Below are 19,900 nucleotides of genomic sequence, written 5' to 3' on the forward strand. Positions count from 1 at the left end.
CAAACAGGTCCTGAAAGCTTTCACTGCAACGTCTCAGTTTCAAAACACAAACATCAGCTACACAATTTACTTAAATGCTGTAATAATAGTAATAATAATTCACATTCAGAGTTCATTCGGCTTTACTGGAGTTTTTGGCTGCGTACATCATCACAGACAGCTTTGTATAAACATGGAGTAAAAGATCTGAGATGCCAAACGGAAAAGCATCAGAGTCTGATCTAAAATGTTTATAAGAGGAGAAAGGAAAGAGTCTAAAGTGTCATGAAGAGTTAGATTCATCTGAACAGCTAAGACATTTGATTTATTTTCTTAACAGTGTAACAGTATAACAGTTATATTCAGCTCTACTTACATTGCTTTCCTTGATGCTGCAATCACAGGCATCACCTTCACAACAATCTCTTCTCTTATTTTATCTGTAGTGATATATTTACTCAGGTCAAATTCCTCCAGCTCCTGTGCTGAAGTCAGTAAGACAAACACCAGAGCAGACCACTGTGAAGAAGAGAGTTTTCTTTGTTTTCCAGATTTCAGGTAGCGTTGGATTTCCTCCACTAGAGAACTGTCACCCAGTTCATTCAGACAGTGGAACAGATTGATGGATTTCTCTGTAGAAACATCTCTACTGATCTTCTTCTTGATGTACTGTACTGTTTTCCTATTTTCTGTCTGGGAGCTACTTCCTGTCTGTGTTACTAAGGCATGTAAGAGTTTCTGATTGGACTCCAGTGAGAGACCCAGGAGAAAGCGGAGGAAAAGATCCAGATGTCCAGATGCACATTCTAAGGCCTGATCTACAGCACTCTCGTGGACATCAGAAATTGTCTTAAAGACCCGACTCTGTACAAGAGCATTTCTCTTTTCCTTCATGAATGTCAGGTGCACATACAGAGCTGCGAGATGCTCCTGAATGCTCAGATGAACAAAGCTATACACTTTACTCTGGTGAAGCCCAAACTCCTCTCTGAAGATCTGCGTACACACACCTGAGTACACTGCTGCTTCTGTCACATCAATGCCACACTCTCTCAGGTCTTCCTCATAGAAGATCAGGTTGCCTTTCTGCAGCTGCTGAAAAGCCAGTTGTCCCAGTTTGAGAAGCATTTCTTCATCACTCTCCTGCTTCTTTGAGTACTTTTCTCTTATGATGTTTGTCTGAATGATGAGGAAGTGTGTGTACATTTGAGTCAGAGTCTTGGGGATCTCTCCACTCTCTGCTTCACTCAACACTCTCTCTAGAACAGTGGCTGAAATCCAGCAGAAGACTGGGATATGGCACATGATGTAGAGGCTTCTTAATGACTTCAGGTGTGTGATGATGTTATTGGCCAGGCTCTGATCACTGATTCTCTTCCTGAAGTACTCCTCCTTCTGTGGGTCATTGAACCCTCGTACCTCTGTGACTCGATGGACATACTCAGAGGGGATTTGATCAGCTGCTGCTGGTCGGGAAGTGATCCAGATGAGAGCAGAGGGAAGCAGATTCCCTTTGATCAGGTTTATCAGCAGCACATGGACTGATGCTGATTCATTTACATCACACACTCTCACTGTGTTCTGGAAATCCAGAGGAAAACGACACTCGTCCAATCCATCAAAAATGAACAGAACCTTTTTCACACTGGACATTTCTGTTTCGTTTGTTTCTTTAAAACAGACATGAAGGAGATCCATCAGACTCAGTTTTTGGTCCTTCATCAAATTCAGCTCTCTGAAAGGAAGTGGAAATATGAGGTGGAGGTCCTGATTAGCTTTCCCTTCAGCCCAGTCCAGAATGAACTTCTGCACAGAGACTGTTTTTCCGATGCCAGCGACTCCCTTCGTCAGCACAGTTCTGATGGGTTCGTCTTGTTCAGATAAGGGCTTAAAGATGTCATTGCATTTGATTGGTGTTTCCTCTGCTGTTGTTCTCCTGGATGCTGCCTCGATCTGTCTCACCTCATGTTCTTTACTGACGTCTCCACTGTCTCCCTCTGTGATGTAGAGCTCTGTGTAGATCTCATTCAGGAGTGTTCGGGTATCCTGGTTTATTATCACTCCATTTAAACACTGAAATTTCTCCATCAGATTTAATTTGAACTTTTTCTGGGATTCATTTACAGCAGCAGATTCTGGGTCGTGTCTGTGACAGGGTGAAGTAGGAAGACATGGTGAGACATGGGGTCAGATAACCATTCTTTATGATGCTAACACTATGTATTTGCCTCATTCAACTGTTTGTTTTCTATAAGCTAGTCACGTAGGAAATAACTGCAAAGAGGTTTATTATACCAGTGTGTCAGTGTCACAGTCATGTTGTTGGTTTTGATCTTACCCTGTATCTGTGATGACGTTCTTTTCTATTCCATCTGCTGCCTTCTGTAGAACTCTGGGAATAAAAAGCAGCTATTAAAGGCAAAACCTTTTGTCACTATTGTCTAAATGTTAGCCTTAATTTTGCTACAATAATTCTTTGTGAGTGCATTAACAGCTTCTTTCCACTGACAATTTCTGTTCTGGCAGCAAAAAGGAGATCTACATAATATAAGGTGGTGGTTTTAATATCAGGTGGTTTTAACAGCATATATGTGCAGCAGCAATCAGCCATAACATTAAAACCACTGACAGATGACGTGAATAATATTGATTATCTTGTTACAGTGGCACCTGTGGGATAAATTAGGCAGCAAGTGAACAGTCAGTTCTGTAATTCACTTCACAGGTCAGTGGTTTTAATGTAATGGCTGTACTCGGTGTATCTAGTTAACACAAACACACATTGTGTATATATATATATATATATATATATATATATATATATATATATATATATATATATATATATACACACACACACACACACACACACAATGTATACACACACACACACACATACATACACACATACATACATACATATATATATATATATATATATATACACACATACACACACACTACTCTGTTTAATGCACTCTGAACTGCATCCAGCTGGTATTTCTGCCTCCACTGTAATATAAATCACAAACTGAGTCTACCATTTCTGATTAAGGTGCAATATTTGTAGATTAGGATGATGACTGTGTGTTGTGTTCTCTGTGATGTAAACTTTGTATTGTGTGTATCATGTTGTGACCAAACATCAAGAAATATTCTAATCCTAATCCTGTAACTATATATATGGTGAATAAAATGATTCTGATTCTGATGAACAATTAAAGAACACAGTGCTAAGTACATCACCACCAATACTGTAGAACTGAAGAAGAAAAATCTGATCTGGTTTAAATTTTTTTTTTTTTTTTTTTTTTTAACTGTCATTAGAGATGTAAGAGAGTATGAGTACATTAGTCAGTATGAAAAGATAATCTGTTCTAGATGGTCACAAATCTTTAAAAAAAAAAAAAAAAACCTGAAAGAAAGGTTCACAGGCATATAATCTCTAAATCTCCCATGAAATTTTATAGCCTGGTGCTTATCAGATTATTATCATAGTTTTTATTTCCTGCTAGATTACTACATTAATGTTTGTTGCTCTTCTTATTATTAATAGCAGCAGCAGTATTAGAAACAGTGTCACTACATATTGGTTTTTTTTTTTTTGCTTATATTATCATTTCTTGCTTTAGCATCTCTTAACACATTACCTGTGAGACATTTTGATCTTAATATATATTTACACTCTTTCTTCTAAAACATTTACTGAAAGTATTGTAGCATCGTTTTAAATGTCAAACCATGATTTTAACTTTGAGAACTATGGGATGTTACCTGTGTACACACGGGGGGTTTCCATTTTTAAGGTTTGCATAAGGAGGATCCATAGATGCATCACTCTTCATGGAGACACAGCTGGGTGCTGGTGAGTCTGATCTCTTTCTCTGGAGTTTACTGCACAACATTATAGACAGTCCTTTAGTGATTTATATACACTCTAGTTTTTGACTGACATGTTAGCTTAATGAGGACTTAATTTGCTCTAACAATGAACAGTGACTTGTACTATTATTTTATTCTACTGTTAATTTTAGTGTCACATCAATATGCTTTTACTTCCATATTACCTACATTCCCCTCCGAAAGTATTGGAACAGCAAGGCCAATTCTGTTGTTTTCGCTATACATTGAAGACGCGTGTTTGAGATCAAAAGATGAATATGAGACGATAGATCAGAATTTCAAAAGAATAATGCAACAGTCTGGTGATGTCAACGAGTGGCAGACTTGATGCAGTTATTGCAAGCAAAGGATATGCACCCAAATAGTATGTGTTATTTACTTTAATTTACTTCAAGACTTATCTATTCCTATAATTTTGCTCACCTAAAATATGTCTATGTTTTACGCTGTTTAACACATCTAGATGTAAATACCAAGAAATAAAAGTTGAAATCCTCAACTTTTGTCTCATTTCCTTCTTTTGATCTCAATGTCTTTGGTGTATAGCACAAATAAATGAATTGGCCTTACCGTTCCAATAGTTTCGAAAGGGACTGTATATGACACTGTAAAAATGGAGTGTATCAGAAATAGTGTCACTACATACTGTTTCCCATAGTTTTTTTTTTTTTGCTTATATTATCATTTCTTGCTTTAGCATTTCTTAACACATTACCTGTGAGACATTTTGACCTTAATATATATTTATGCTCTTTCTTCTAAAACATTTACTGAAAGTATTGTAGCATCACTTTAAGACCAAAAATCTATAATATAAATGTCAAACCATGATTTTAACTTTGAGAAATATGGGGTGTTACCTGTGTCTAAAAATGGAAACCCCACTTGTAAAGTTCGCATAAGGAGGATCCATAGATGCATCACTCTTCATGGAGACACAGCTGGGTGCTGGTGAGTCTGATCTCTTTCTCTGGAGTTTACTGCACAACATTATACAGTCCTTTAGTGATTTATATACACTATAGTTTTTGACTGACATGTTAGCTTAATGAGAACTTAATTGGTTCTAACAATGAAGAGTGACTTGTACTATTATTTTATTTTACTATTAATTTTACTGTCACATCAATATGGTTTTACTTCCATATTACCTATATTCCCCTCTGAAAGTGTTGGAACAGCCAATTCTATTGTTTTCGCTATACATTGAAGACATATGTGTTTGAGATCAAAAGATGAATATGAGACGATAGATCAGAATTTCAGATTTCATTTCCGCATATTTACATCTACACTATATGGACAAAAGTTTATGGACCATCACACCCATATGTGGGCTTTTTCTAAACTGTTATTACTGTCTAGAATGACTTTGTATGCTGTAGCATTACAATTTCCCTTCACTGGAACTAAGAGGCCCAAACCTGTTCCAGCATGACTGTACCACTGTGCACAAAGCGAGCTCCATGAAGACATGGTGTGTCAAGGTTGGTCTGAAAGAACTTGAGTGGCCTGCACAAAACTCTGACCTCAAGCCAACTGATCACCTTTGGGATGAACTGAAACACTGAATAAGTTCCCCAGACCTGCTCATTGAACATCACTAATGCTCTTGTAGCTGAATGAACACAAATCCCCACAGCCACACTCCAAAATGTAGTGGAAAGCCTTCAGAGAAGAGTGGAGCTTATTATAACAGCAAAGCTTAGACTTGGACTGAAGACCAGAGAGCTGTCTATGGGAGAAAAGCAAGCAATAGTGAAGGTGGAAAAAGAGAGAAAATCTATCAGAACAACTGCACAAGCATTGGGCATAGCTAATACAACAATTTGGATTGTTCTATAAAAAAAAAAAAAAGAAAAAAAAAAAAAAAAAAGAAAGAAACCACTGACAAACAGACACTGAACAGGTCACCCAAGGAAAACTACTAGCAGCTGATGACAGAAACATTGTGAGCGCTATGAAGAAAAACTCAAAAACAAGTGTTAGTGACATCACCAACTTTCACAGGGCAGCGGTGAAGGTATCACAATCTACCATTTGAAGAAAACTTCAAGTGCATAAATGTAGAAGCCATATCACATGATGCAATCCACTCATCAGCAGTAAGAATCAGAAGGCGAGATTGGAATTCACAAACAAATACAGAGACGAGCCACAAAAGTTCTGGAACCAAAATTAACCTCTACCAAAGTGATGGAAATGCCAAAGTGTGGAGAAAGAAAGAATATGCTCATGATCCAAAACATACAATCTCATCTGTGAAACATGGAGGAAACATGTGGAGGTAGTGTCTTGGCTTGGGCTTACATGGCTGCTTCTGAAACAGGCTCACTAATCTTTACTGATGATGTAACGCAGAATGAATTCAGAAGATTACAGGAACATTTTGTCTACCAATTTACAAAGAAATGCATTCAAATTAATTGGGAGGAACTTTATCATGCAGCGTAACAATGATCCAAAACACACTACCAACACAAAAAGGACTTTATCCTGAGGAAAGAGTGGAAGGTTTTAGACTAGCCAAGTCAATCACCAGACCTTAACCCAGCTGAGCAGCATTTCAGCGCCTGAAGATAAGACTGATGGGAGAAACCCACCAAAACAAACAACAACTGAAAGAGGCTGTGGTAAAAGCCTGGAAAAGCATCACAAAAGAATAATGCAACAGTCTGGTGATGTCAACGAGTGGCAGACTTGATGCAGTTATTGCAAGCAAAAGATACGCACCCAAATATTATGTGTTATTTACTTTAATTTACTTCAAGACTTACCTATTCCTATAATTTTGCTCACCTAAAATATGGCTATGTTTTACGCTGTTTAACACATCTAGATGTAAATACCAAGAAATAAAAGCTGAAATCCTAAACTTTCGTCTCATTTCCTTCTTTTGATCTCATACTCTAATGTCTTTGGTGTATAGCACAAATAAATGAATTGGCTTTACCGTTCCAATAGTTTCGGAAGGGACTGTATATGACACTGTAAAAATGGAGTGCATCAGAAATAGTGTCATGACATATCGTTTCCCATAGTTTGTTTTTTTTTTTGCTTATATTATCATTTCTTAACACATTACCTGTGAGACATTTTGACCTTAATATATATTTACACTCTTTCTTTCAAAACATTTACTGAAAGTATTGTAGCATCACTTTAAGACCAAAAATCTATAATATAAATGTCAAACCATGATTTTAACTTTGAGAACTATGGGATGTTACCTGTGTCTAAAAATGGAAACCCCACTTGTAAAGTTCGCATAAGGAGGATCCATAGATGCATCACTCTTCATGGAGACACAGCTGGGTGCTGGTGAGTCTGATCTCTTTCTCTGGAGTTTACTGCACAACATTATACAGTCCTTTAGTGATTTATAAATACTATAGTTTTTGACTGACATGTTAGCTTAATGAGAACTTAATTGGCTCTAACAATGACTTGTACAGTCTTTATTTTTGGTTTTTGATTATTTCGTTAGCCATTACTATTACCTTTATTGTCAAATCAAGATGCATTTACTTCCATATAGTATATATGCCATTGTAAAACCCTGCACTGCACAAATACTGATATTAATTCCTCCAAAATGTTTAGTGAACATATAGTAGCAGCATTAGGGCTTAACTAAAGTATAAAATAAACTGATAAATATCAAAATGCTGCTAATGACTCTGGACTCGATAAAGCAATGTGTAGCTTGGTCTTTCTCTGTGCAGTGATTTTAACTATGAGAAATATGGGGTGTTACCTGTGTCCACACGGGGGGTTTCCATTTTTAAAGTTCGCATAAGGAGGATCCATAGATGCATCACTCTTCATGGAGACACAGCTGGGTGCTGGTGAGTCTGATCTATTTCTCTGGAGTTTACTGCACAACATTATAGACAGTCCTGTAGTGATTTATATACACTCTAGATTTGACTGACTTGTTAGCTTAATGAGGACTTAATTGGCTCTAACAATGAACAGTGACTTGTACAGTCTTTATTTTGGTTTTAATTATTTTGTTAGCCATTATTATTACTTTTATTGTCAAGATGCATTTACTTCCATATTATATATATGACACTGTCAAACCCTGTACTGCACAAATACTGATATTAATACCTTTAAAATGTTTAGTGAATATATAGTAGCAGAATTAGGGCTGTAGTGGCTCATGGGGAAAAATTTGAATACCTCTGCTTTATAATGTTTAAGTGACTTGTTAATACAATAAGGACATAATTTTACTTACAATGAACAGAATCTAGATTTTTTTTTTCAAGTGATGACTACTAACGTTTCATTCTTAGTATAAACTTTGGTTATTATTTTCATATGTACTCACTACATATTTCAGATAAAAACAGGTAATGTCTAAAATGCAAAAACATGGTTACCACTTCTTGGAGGGTGGGGTCATATCATCTGTGTCCAGATCAAGGAGCCCCATTTTTGAATATTAGCGTATACACAGACAGCTTATGGACACACAGCCGAGTCCTAAAGACGGTGATCTCTTCTGCTAGAATGAATTACACTCCTAGAAAACACAAAAACAAATGTGCAGTTAACCGTGCAAAGAACCAAACTTTCATATCTTTGATCAAAAAAATAAAAAACCCTTATTTTACCTCTATGTTAATCATGTAATGAACTGCATATGTGAGTAGGTCCAAGCTTAAGGAGCAGAAGGGTTCATAGTAAGAGTAGTTTATAAATATTATGCAGTTTCGTCACGTCATGCAGGTGCAGAGGGCAGGAGCAATGACATCAGGTAGCAGGAGCACACAGACAGCTTGAGAGAGAGAAAGAAATAGCAGATTCTTAATTGTTTGTGTAACATACAAGACTGCAAAAGGCAGGTGAAAAGGGTAAAAACATGATCAGGGCAGAACACAGACAAAATGGCCAAATCCAAAGGAGTAGTCAGAAAACAAGTCAAGGGTCAAAATACACGATAAACACTAGTCAGGAATAATGCTCAGGACTTGACAAATGATTGAGGCAAGATAGTGTGTGTGTGTGTGTGTGTGTGAGTGTGTGAGCGTGCGTATCCTTGTATATAGTCCAGACAGGAAGTGAGGTAAACAGTTTTATAATCAGGGGAAGGGGCCTCTGCTGAAGGTAGAAGAAATATCTGTGTTATTTTTCTCATCAGTCTCAATTTTCTACTGAATATCGAGACACCAAAAGCAATTTACTGTGGACAAAGTTTTAGAAGAAATTATCCAGGAACCTGACCAAAATCAGTCCAAATAAGAATTGGTTACAGAAAGCAGCAAGGATTCATATGAAGATGCTTTTTTGATAATGTTATATATTGGACAGTAGTGAAAGGAGTGGATAACTCTATATTTTCTGTTGTGTAAAGACAGCTACTTTACAATGTGTCTTATTACTTTATTTTTATTATTATTGTTATTATTAGTATTTTTGATTTTAGTAATGAGTTAAAGAGCCTGAAATTTATGTATGTGTGTCGACATTTACATGTTAAACATATACTTTGTTTTAGAGAAACATCTGATGAAGGGCAGAAGCATACAGTATGTCTGCACATAAGACAAAAAAAATCACCTGTTAGAAAGCCATATCCTGGTCCCTTCATCCATGTGATCCTGATGAAGTTGAGGAAAATCTGCGAATAAAAAAGGTTCTGATGATTATGACCCTTTTTTCAAAATAAAACATCCCTATTACCCACTTGTCTCTTGCTGTAAGGTTTTGTACCACCGTGATGGATATCTATCCACAGGTGAATGGTAGCCAGCAAGGCGTGTACTGGTCTAAAACAGTATGTGAAAAAATGGGGATGTAAAGTGTTTGTCCGTGCTGTGTCCATCTCTAGCTACACCTGGAATATTTTTCTTTATCAACGGAAAAGATCCACCCACACAGACAAGGGATTGAGTTATGATGTATGATGACCCTGTTGGATGTTTCTCTGCTTTGAACAGGTTACTAGGTGTATGTTGATGAAAACATTTAAACATACTTGGTCTTCAAATTTTATATGTTTTTCTGCCAGTTGGTCTTAAAAACAATAGGCCTTTATTGTTTTATTTAGTTTTAGGGATATCATTCATACAGAAATTGCTTTTAAGGGATTAACTAAAAAGGCCGAAGCAAAAAGTTGCTTAAATCATTTGTAGTTAATAGAAGGGCTACTTTAAACCTATTTCTTCCTCTTCATCAACATTAAATGGGTTTTTAGTTTCGATAAATGAACAATTCTGAACCAGAAGTCAGCAAGTCTGAAATTAGTTGTACTAAACACAGAGAATTTCTGTGAGCCTAAAGTAGCGATGGGCAATATGACAATTTTAGATGGTGAATGATCCATGATGTTTTTACAGAGATCACATATATCGTGATTCCAAATATATTTTGTCAGTTGTGCTGAAAATGCTCAGATATGGCATCCTAACCTGTGTACTTTATAATCCCAAGTCCAGCTTGTGCTCTCCCTGACAGACACATGAACAAATCATTAATAACCAAGAGTAGGTGGCTCCTTATCTTACATTTCCTCCTCAACTTGCAACAACATGGCTGACAACACGGAGGAGTTGGTGCCTAAAAAAAATCAACATCAGTTATATGAAACTGCTGCATTTTATACAACGGATATGGTGCAAACAAGGGTTGTTTAAAAAAATATGCAAAGGCAAGAACATTGGCACCTCGAAGAATACAAATTTGTTTAACCACCAATAAAGTACCCTAAAGAGTGTGTGCTGAAATTCAGATAACATGTAGAGCTCAGATGAACAACACCACAGCTAGAAACAGGGCTGAAGCAATACAACAATAACAAATGGGTTTGAAAAAGGCACTCCTTATGAGAAAACACTGATCACTCATGCCATGATATTGCACCTGGCCAAAGATGTAATACGCTTCAAACCAGTAGAAAACAAGGGTCTTAAGCAATCCTAAAAAAATTCAGTCTCATTGCCAGCCAGTTTGAGGGACCAGGACGTCTCCATGGTTATCGCATGATGTTTGAGAGATGCTGCCTGAATGGTTTACGGCTCACAAGACAAATGGTGGTCAAAGTCTTCAGAAACAGGATGTAACAGGGTCAGATTTAGGAGAGTACTGGGTTGGGCTGTAGATTAGAGCTCCCGCATCTCCAGTAGAACCCCTTGCACTGAACATGAACATACTGTATGGACTTATTTACGGAAAACTCCAGTCATGATAGTGTTAAAATAAATATATTATATAAAGTGTGTGGCTTTATAACAGCTGTAGTTCATTATGATGTCCAGTTTAGTCCTGCTTTCTTCTAACAGATTCCCAAAATGTCAGGGATTGGAGTCGGAGGCGGATACAGATGTGATTTAATCGGCACAAAACATACACACGGTACATGAACAAGACCAACAACAACCAGGTAAACGCAGGAACACAAGAACACGATGTGAGCTGGATAAACGCAAGACAAAAAGTACTACCAGAAACACAGCTTAAACACCATAAACGTGACTCAGGTGTGTGTGATCTCGTGAGGTGCAGGGGCTGATGGGTAACATAGTCCTGACAAAATAAACACATAGTGAAGTAATGTAAACCACAGCAACTCAATAAAAATTAAAACTTAAACATCCACAATTCCGTAATTTGAGTTTAACACCCTTGGCTTAGCTGTGTATAGCCAAAAAATATTAACGGACTAATTAATTGATTAATTAATTACAGTCTACTACAGGATAGTAGACTGTGTTTGACGATGGCTGTGTGGAACTGAAAAGTTAAAGAAAAGTTAAAGAAAACATTTGGCAGGGAGATCACGAGAAAACTAAGTTGTGATCTTGTGATAACAGCACAGAAAAAAATAAATTACTCATGGTCTTGTATGGACTTCTGTAGAAGCTAGAGCTTAAAACACATTATGTTCGTTCCACACTAATAAAGCTAAATTCCCCCAAACACTCTGAATGTTTAATTAATGAGAAATGGAAGAGAGAAACTCGAATAAATAACACACACCTGATAAACAGCAGCTTTACAGGGACGATGATTTCAGTTCCACTGAAGTGAAGTTTTACTGCTGTTTCTGCATGAGGTCAGAAAAATATAACGACGTTTCTGTTAAAGAAATAACTCACTTTTACTCAGAAGTCCACGTTGTGTGACATTAATATCACTGTTTCTGCCTGGTGTTAAAGTTTATTTACTTTTCCAACAGCAACAAAATGGAGTCGCGGCTGAGACACAAACACTTCTACTTCATTATGAAGATTCATTATGAGTGATTCACGAGTGATTTAGCAAACGAATCGACTCTTTGAGCTGGCCCTTTTAGAACTTAGAAATGACTAGATGGATATCATTAGCAACCAGTCAAGTTCATCAATGTAGAAAACAACTATTAAGAATGATGACAGTCCACCATATGCAGTGACCTTCTCATTCTACACAATGTAGTTAGTGCTTATGTGCATTTGAAGATGGATAAACCACCAGACTGCAGTGAAGAGCTTGAGGATGAACATCCCCTGGCCCTGTACCTTAAGTAGAAGGAATCTGCAATCAGTAACTGGCTATACTCGTTTTATTAATTTTTCTAATATTTCGTTAGCCTAGCATGTGTAAATTTGAAAATGTTGGGTAAAAAATAAAAATTCAGATAATAAAACATACACATTAAAACAATTCAGGAAGTGAAAAATTCAAGTAAAGCAATTCAGTGAAAACATCCGGGATACTCAGAAACAGCAAACAAGTCAGACTCTAATCAAACTCACTCCTGACCAACCACAACACACCTGGGAGCTCATAGAGGGAGGCTTCATTTCTTAGTTATTTATTAATGATTTATTAATGATTTACACCTTGTAGTAATCTCTCTCTCTCTCTCTCTCTCTCTCTCACGCCTCGTGATCACTTCACACGCTATTACACTTTTCTACCACTAGTTTTTTTTTTTTAAGCGAGATAAAAACATTTCAAGCTGTCAAAAATTCAGGTTAAAATAATTCAACTGTTTAAAATTTCAGGTTACAAAAGCTTTTGAACGTTTCATTATTGAGAAAAGAAAAGAGCTGGTGTATATATCTGTAGTAGCTCCACAGCTGATAAACAACAGCTTCTCACTGCCTTCAGTCCGCCATGACGCACTTTTCTTACTGCTTTTACACTTCACTACATTCTAGACTTTTAGACTTCAATACATTATAAAAGCGTTTTAAATATTAAAGAAACCACTCACTTAGTCAGAAATCCACGTTGTGTAACATTAATATCACCGTTTCTGCCTGGTGTTGAAGTTTATTTACTTTTCCTGCCGCTCCTCAAAATGGAGTCGCGGCTGAGACACAAACACTTTCACTTTAGAAAAACTGACTCACTTCCGGTGATGTGTCGTTCAGGAAATGAATCGACTCTTTGAGTCGGCTCCTTTAGATGAACTTCAAATAGAAAAAGCGAACAGTGAAATTGAAATAACTGAAATAATTGACTTTTTTACTCGTTCAGGGAGACTCCTGACGTTTTGTTGTCTGAAGTTACACTACAAGTCCAGTCCACTTTAATTACCAAGAAACAGAATAACAGTGACGTCATTAATAATAATAATAATCTCACAGGAAAGCTGTTTGTGAAAAAAGACAAAAGAAAGCAGCTGAGAAAGATTTCACATTTTATACTGAATTATTACATTATTTTTTTGCACACATACAGTGTGACCTACCTGCATATGACAGGTGTATGGGATATAATGCGTATAGAGTGTGGTATACTGTTTTTTTCTCTAAGCATAAAAAACTCTAGAGAATTTAGACAGGTGACGATGACACACACCTGAAAGCAAGAAAAGCTACACACATACAGGTGTTGCTTAATAGATCTCTTCTAAATACTGTCCATTTATTTAAATAAATGCTGCACACACACACACACACACACAATATTTTACAGCTTAATAGTGTTGAAGAAATGAACTCTTGCTCCACTTCGCTTTAAAAGAGACATTTTATTTCTGCATGCAGCTGGACAGATCACATGTTCGAACCATATACTGTACAAACAAGGATGGATTACCGAATGGGCTTACCGGGCACAGGCCCAGGGGCCCAAGGAGTCAGGGGGCCCCAAAGCAAGAGCCTCCACCTAAGGTCACTTTTATTAACAACCCAGAGACAAAAGGCCAAAAGTCTTCCTGAAAAACTGAATAAATAGCGTACATATTAATTTAATTTGAAGATGTCACAATAAAGAATCTATCATCCATCCATCCATTCTCTGTAACGCTTATCCTACACAGGGTCGCAAGGGGGTCTGGAGCCTATGCCAGGGGACTCAGGGCACAAGGTGGGGGAAACCCTGGACAGGGTGCTAATCCATCGCAGTGAACAATCACACACACACACACACACACACTCACACACACACACACACACATTCATTCACTTAATACAGACAGAGAATCATTACACCTTCAAAGTGAGCATTTATCACTTCAGTTTTCTGGAGGACTTTGGGGGCTGAATTCTCTGTTATTGATGTCATTCAGGACCCTGCAACTCTGTGAGGAGAAATCCTAAAAAAGAAAGTACAAAAAAAATGACACAGATAGAACCTGGACCCCGCTTCCAAAACAATAAATAAAAATAAATATGCCAGTTACATAAAGGTGTAGTTCATCAAGACTGCATGTTTTTTCCACCCAACAGAGCCTCCTAACTCCACATGGCCCTCCAGACCAGTATACACCTAGCTAGTAAACTGGTAGAACACTTTATGTCTATTAACAACTGCTAAACATCCCATTTACATTTATTACATAATGTAGTATGCTGCAAGGGTATCAATCGAAAACTATCAACAATTAATGACTCCCATGAAGAGTGTGTTGATGAAGCCATGTCTGTTGAGAAAAGAAGCAGCTCTTGAATGTGTGGAATAATTTTGCTCGAAAATACAGATTTATATTGCGCGAGATTCAGTAACGCGCTCGGATTTTTGGCACAGATCTGCAGCCATAAACAAGTGCATTAATATAAACCTGTGATTTGCAGCTGCGCTGTTGTCAGAGCTGCTGCTCTAGAAAATTAATCAACACTTTCTGACCAATCACAGTCCAGAAATGAATAAGCTCTGTAGTATACAGTATATGAAACTCAGTGTGTGTGTGTGTGTGTGTGTGTGTGTGTGTGTGTTTCAGGATGATGATATCGAGTCCACACAGCTGCCCTAGTGAAAAAAAAATTAAAGACTAATTGTCAGTATATTTAAGTGTGTTAATGATTAGTTAACTTGAAGTGTGCTATTTTGGAACAACTAAATTTTGTGCTAAGTATATTTTACTTGTAATTAAATTGTAGTAAAGCATAACTTTAAGTGTATTTAGTGTACTTCTATGTGCTAAATTGGAACAACTTCAAGTATACTTAGTACACTTTAAGTATCTGCCTGTGTAAGATAATTACATGCTTCATTAGTGATATTAAAGTGTACTTTTTTGTATTACAAGTACATTACAAATTAATTAAGAGTGTCTTCAAAACACACAAGCAATATACCATAAATATATTATTTTTGAGTAAAAATATGCTAATTTTTTTCCCCGATGCTGAATGCACTTATTATCAGGGTCATTACAATAAATAACTCACACGACTAGCTAGCTAGCTAACAGGCTAAGCTAACTGGAGAATGAGATGATGGCTAATTCGCGGCCTCACTGTCAAAAACAAGAAGTGTGAATAGCAACTTTACAAAATGCACAAATCCCCTCAGACAAGAGCACAAACAGTTAAACATCAACTACCAAGTCTGTAAACTGCAACGCTGCCTTTATAAATAGCTAGCTCTATGAAGTTAGCAATACCAAGCCAACTAAGTTCCCCGAACAATATTAAGTCTATCGGATTAGCTAGTAGGCTAACTGTTAGCACTCTGTAAGCTTCAGCCACAGCACTGATAGCGAGCTAAGCAAAATAGCATCGGCTAATGCTAATTTAATTGCTCATTTCGCCCAAAATTCATCTGAAACATTTCAAAAACACATTCGATAAAAGGTTACTGTAGATCATTGTGATAAATTATCTGTTTAATTATACATTGTGTATTTTCATGTGATGCACTAAAGGCGTTGGGCTCTTTAAGAAGCAGGCTCTCTCTCACCGGGTCTAGGTAGCGAAAACACACATGCGCTGTATGTTATATAGAGAAGTTTCCTATGTTCGTGACATGTTATTACTTTAAAATAAATATCACGTTTTGCATGTGAATGTTGTGGTGTTGATTCCTGGGACATACAACAGTTACTTTCCTGTAGAACACATTTTCTTGTGTTTGTATGGTGTGCTGTTGGTATAAAATTAGTCATGGATTGATGTTTATACATTGGACCTCTCTGTGACATTGTATAAATTTATTAAAATACTTAAATCACAATTACAAGAGTAGCCTTTTGTGCAGTGCATACACTTTATTTAAAAATGTTTTAAATGGGCTTTCAACGCATTTATCATATGTTTTATTACTTTCTGAAAGCAGTAATGAAGTGAATTGCAAGCTTGAAGAAGTCCACTTAAAAATTACTCCAAAATTGAACTTAAAGTATACTACACCTTCAGGTTATTTAATAATGTACTTTGAAAGTATACTTTCAATGCATTGTTACAATGGTCATTTTCAGCACACAGTTCAAAATAATACTAAAATATATTTACATAAAGTGCAAATAAATACACTTTTAAAAAAATAAACAAAACTTTCAATTCAAGTATATTTTTGTAAAATATATTTTTAGAAAATATACTAAATTACAATTATTTTAAAGTGTGTTAAAAGTTGGTAAAAATAGGTAAAAGCATGGTGGTAATACACTTTTATATATTTAAAGTTAGTACAATTTTTTTAGTATATTTGCAATGTACTATTGAAACAGGAAATATATTACAAATACAATAAATTATACTTTTTTTTCACTAGGGTGGACTTTATTATTATTATTTTTTTAAATAAAAAAAGCTTTTGTTATTGCTTTTGCAAAAACTGGTGTGTGTGTTTCTCTCCCAATCTCTTACAACTGAAATACCAAGAAATAACGGAATTATATCGCCCAAATAAACTCCTATATCTTTTGTTAGACAAATTTATTTTGAATAACTGTTACAGAAATTAATTTTATTGCTACAAAATTAATGATAAATACATAAACTAATTTTATACAACAAAAATAATTACACTGTGTTTATATATTTATTTCGTCAAAATGTATTTGATACAATTGTGCAAAATATTACGAGTAGTGTATACTTAAGTACTAGAGATGGCACTGATCCCATATCGGGTATGATCAGCTGATACCATCAAAAAACAGGGATCAGATATCAGAGAAAATGAAGAACATAGGTCTGTAACAAAAGATCTAAATTATTTTAAACACCAGCCAAAGGACAAAGTGATAAACGTGACTTGTAGCGTCTCCTAGGAGCTTCCTCACATAAACTCCTCAGATGCCAAGTCCTGTGAGAATCCCACCAATGTCTTGAAACTGCTCCTGTCCATTTCAGCTCCATCTTCCACTGACTGGGTTCAGTTCCAATTCGTGTGGTTTTTCACCTGCTCTTCCAAATTATTCCCTCAGGTTTTCTCTGGGATTGAGGAAATTTTGTCCAGGGATCACAGGTCATTCTACACTCAGTGTATAATTGTGTGTAGTCTAATCAAATCTAAAAGACAAATATCTGAATTAATAACCAAAAACTAGACTGTGGTACTTCATGATCAACAGCATGTAATCATCACTGCTGCAAGGAAAACATTATTATCTCCTGTTTATAATTTGTCGTCCAACATTTCTTCATTCTTATGTAATATCTTTGTTAGAACATTCAGCTAGAACAAATGAGAACTTTCACAAGATCTAACAGGAAAGTGAGCAGATATTTACCATCACATCACTGCTCTTATACAATCATAGACTGCTTTTTTTAAATAATGATCACTGCTGTGTGTTTGATCTCTCAGTCTACATGTGTATTTAAGTGCAGACTTTTAGAAAAAGCTTAGGAGAAACAGGGAAAAGCCGAGATCATCTTATTCAGACAAAAGCAGCAGTATGAATTCAGAGACAGCAGGGTGTCACAAGGAGACGAGGTGTTCATTTACAGTCACTCTCATACACTCAGTTGTGACATTTTGTAGACTCTGTCTGACTCCCTGTGTTCTGCTTTCATATGAATTTTAAATCAACACCAAACAGCATTAAACCTAACTGTTAGAAAAAGTCTGATTACATAGAAAATAGTGAAATTTTACACCAGTTATCTTATATTTACTGGAACTAAAAAGAAATGTACAAACTAATGCTAATGTACAAAATAATGCTAATCAGTCTTTTAATTCATTTCAGACTTTACCTAAAAATGATCATTCCTCACCTCAGTGTCTGTAGTTTGTAATATTCATCATTCTTCAGAGCAGAGAGACACTTCACTCCTGAGTCTCCTATTTTATTCCCATACAGATCCAGGTCTCTCAGGTGTGAGGGGTTTGTTCTCAGAGCTGAAGCCAGAGCAGCACAGCCTTCATCTGAGACACCACAATAACGCAACCTGCAGAGACACAATGACAAACGCAGTGACAAAAGTGAACATCAAGACATACTTTGTCTGTGTTGAAATGAGAGCTGTGTGTGTGTGTGAGTGAGAGAGAGAGAGAGAGAGAGAGAGAGAGAGAGAGAGAGAGAGAGAGAGACAGACTGTGAATGTTTAAATGGTTTATTCAGTACTGACAAGGACAAGTCTGTTTTACTTATGGAGAATGTGTTTGTCTATTATTATACACACACATTATATTGACTTGGAAGAACATTAGACCATGTTCTGTCATTTACAAAGTGATTACAGTAGTGACCATGCACTGTGATCTCCTCTCATACACACACCTATTGATCCTGTTCTCTACTTTAGCTCTGTGTTACTATATGAATGTATTTGAGGCAGTGAGTTTAACTCAAAGACATTCTGTATTTATGATGTGTAATAATACAAGACCATTTTAGGACCTTAGTGAAAGGACTATTAAGAAAAACCGCATGGGGCTAATACTGCTTGTCCATTCGGCTGCATCTTTAATGTAGATCTGGCAATGCTGTTCATAGCAGCTAGACAGACATACTGGAAGTATACTCACTAATTGTACAAAATTTAAACTTGGCAGATTACAGAGAATGCACTTGCTTTGTGTCTAAGGTGCATTTTTTGTGATTAGTTACAATGTTTTAGTAAATTTTACAGTAATTTTAGACACACTGCAGTTGCGTCAAGTCACATTTTGTGCTGCAGCTTCTCACGTACATCTGACCCAAAGACTCTGGGACAAATCATCAGTGTGCAGTGAAAAGAAACAATCTTCCTCCTCAGGACATTGATGATGAACCTAAAACCTCTGCTTCACTCTCACTATTAGAGAATGTGTCTTACTGAGGAGCAGGTCATGTGACTCTCAGAGAGATGATCTTACCTCAGTGTCTCCAGTTTACAGTGAGGATTCTCCAGTACAGCAGAGACACACTTCACTCCTGAGTCTCCTAGATTGTTCCCAGACAGATCCAGTTCTCTCAGGTGTGAGGGGTTTGATCTCAGAGCTGAAGTCAGAGCAGCACAGCCTTCATCTGAGACACCAGAATCGCACAACCTGCAGAGACACAATAGCACACTCTTCACTCTATTAGTTCATAGTGAGTATAGCCTTATATACATAGCCATCTGTGTAAATGTGAAAAGTGTCAGGGCAAACACTGGAGCATTAACTGCATAAAGTACAAAGTGAATATCAAATACTCACTAATTGTACAAAATTTCAAGAATGTCACTGCTGCATTTAAACCGTGCAGCTCACACAGAATGCATTTAGTTTGTGTCTAAGGTGCATTTTTTGTGATTAGTTACAATGTTTTATTTCACAGTAATTTTAGACACACTGCAGTCGTTTCAAGTCACATTTTGCGCTGGAGCTTCTCACATACGTACATCTGACCCAAAGACTCTGTGGCGAATCATCA

At 36.6% G+C, this 19,900-nt stretch overlaps 2 protein-coding genes across 54 annotated transcripts in view; both read right to left on the bottom strand.

Moving 5' to 3' along the window:
- Window positions 1-19,900, bottom strand: part of LOC113534414 (uncharacterized) — a 272,572-nt gene that overhangs the window by 181,157 nt on the left and 71,515 nt on the right. For 30 of the 50 annotated variants that reach the window (XM_053231345.1, XM_053231346.1, XM_053231350.1 and 27 more), the window contains exons 1-11: window positions 13,094-13,225; window positions 11,872-11,938; window positions 9,454-9,514; window positions 8,508-8,671; window positions 8,274-8,416; window positions 7,640-7,759; window positions 7,113-7,232; window positions 4,743-4,862; window positions 3,754-3,873; window positions 2,318-2,371; window positions 356-2,125 (exon numbers count right to left, since the gene is read on the bottom strand). In XM_053231345.1, the coding sequence (XP_053087320.1) occupies window positions 356-2,125; window positions 2,318-2,371; window positions 3,754-3,873; window positions 4,743-4,862; window positions 7,113-7,232; window positions 7,640-7,759; window positions 8,274-8,326 (2,357 nt within the window). In that variant the 5' untranslated portion in view covers window positions 8,327-8,416; window positions 8,508-8,671; window positions 9,454-9,514; window positions 11,872-11,938; window positions 13,094-13,225. Of the gene's footprint in view, window positions 1-355; window positions 2,126-2,317; window positions 2,372-3,753; window positions 3,874-4,742; window positions 4,863-7,112; window positions 7,233-7,639; window positions 7,760-8,273; window positions 8,417-8,507; window positions 8,672-9,453; window positions 9,515-10,304; window positions 10,344-10,400; window positions 10,453-11,871; window positions 11,971-13,093; window positions 13,237-18,275; window positions 18,450-19,359; window positions 19,534-19,900 lie in introns of those variants that run through there. The other 20 variants (XM_053231348.1, XM_053231337.1, XM_053231344.1 and 17 more) reach the window with 12 other exon arrangements.
- Window positions 16,223-19,900, bottom strand: part of LOC128317066 (NACHT, LRR and PYD domains-containing protein 12-like) — a 215,553-nt gene continuing 211,875 nt past the window's right edge. For all 4 annotated transcript variants that reach the window (XM_053231356.1, XM_053231358.1, XM_053231357.1 and 1 more), the window contains one exon: window positions 16,223-17,564. In XM_053231356.1, the coding sequence (XP_053087331.1) occupies window positions 17,555-17,564 (10 nt within the window). In that variant the 3' untranslated portion in view covers window positions 16,223-17,554. The remainder of the gene's footprint in view (window positions 17,565-19,900) is intronic.

The sequence above is a fragment of the Pangasianodon hypophthalmus genome, chromosome 29 (genome assembly GCF_027358585.1).
Source record: "Pangasianodon hypophthalmus isolate fPanHyp1 chromosome 29, fPanHyp1.pri, whole genome shotgun sequence".
NCBI classification, from domain to species: domain Eukaryota; kingdom Metazoa; phylum Chordata; class Actinopteri; order Siluriformes; family Pangasiidae; genus Pangasianodon; species Pangasianodon hypophthalmus.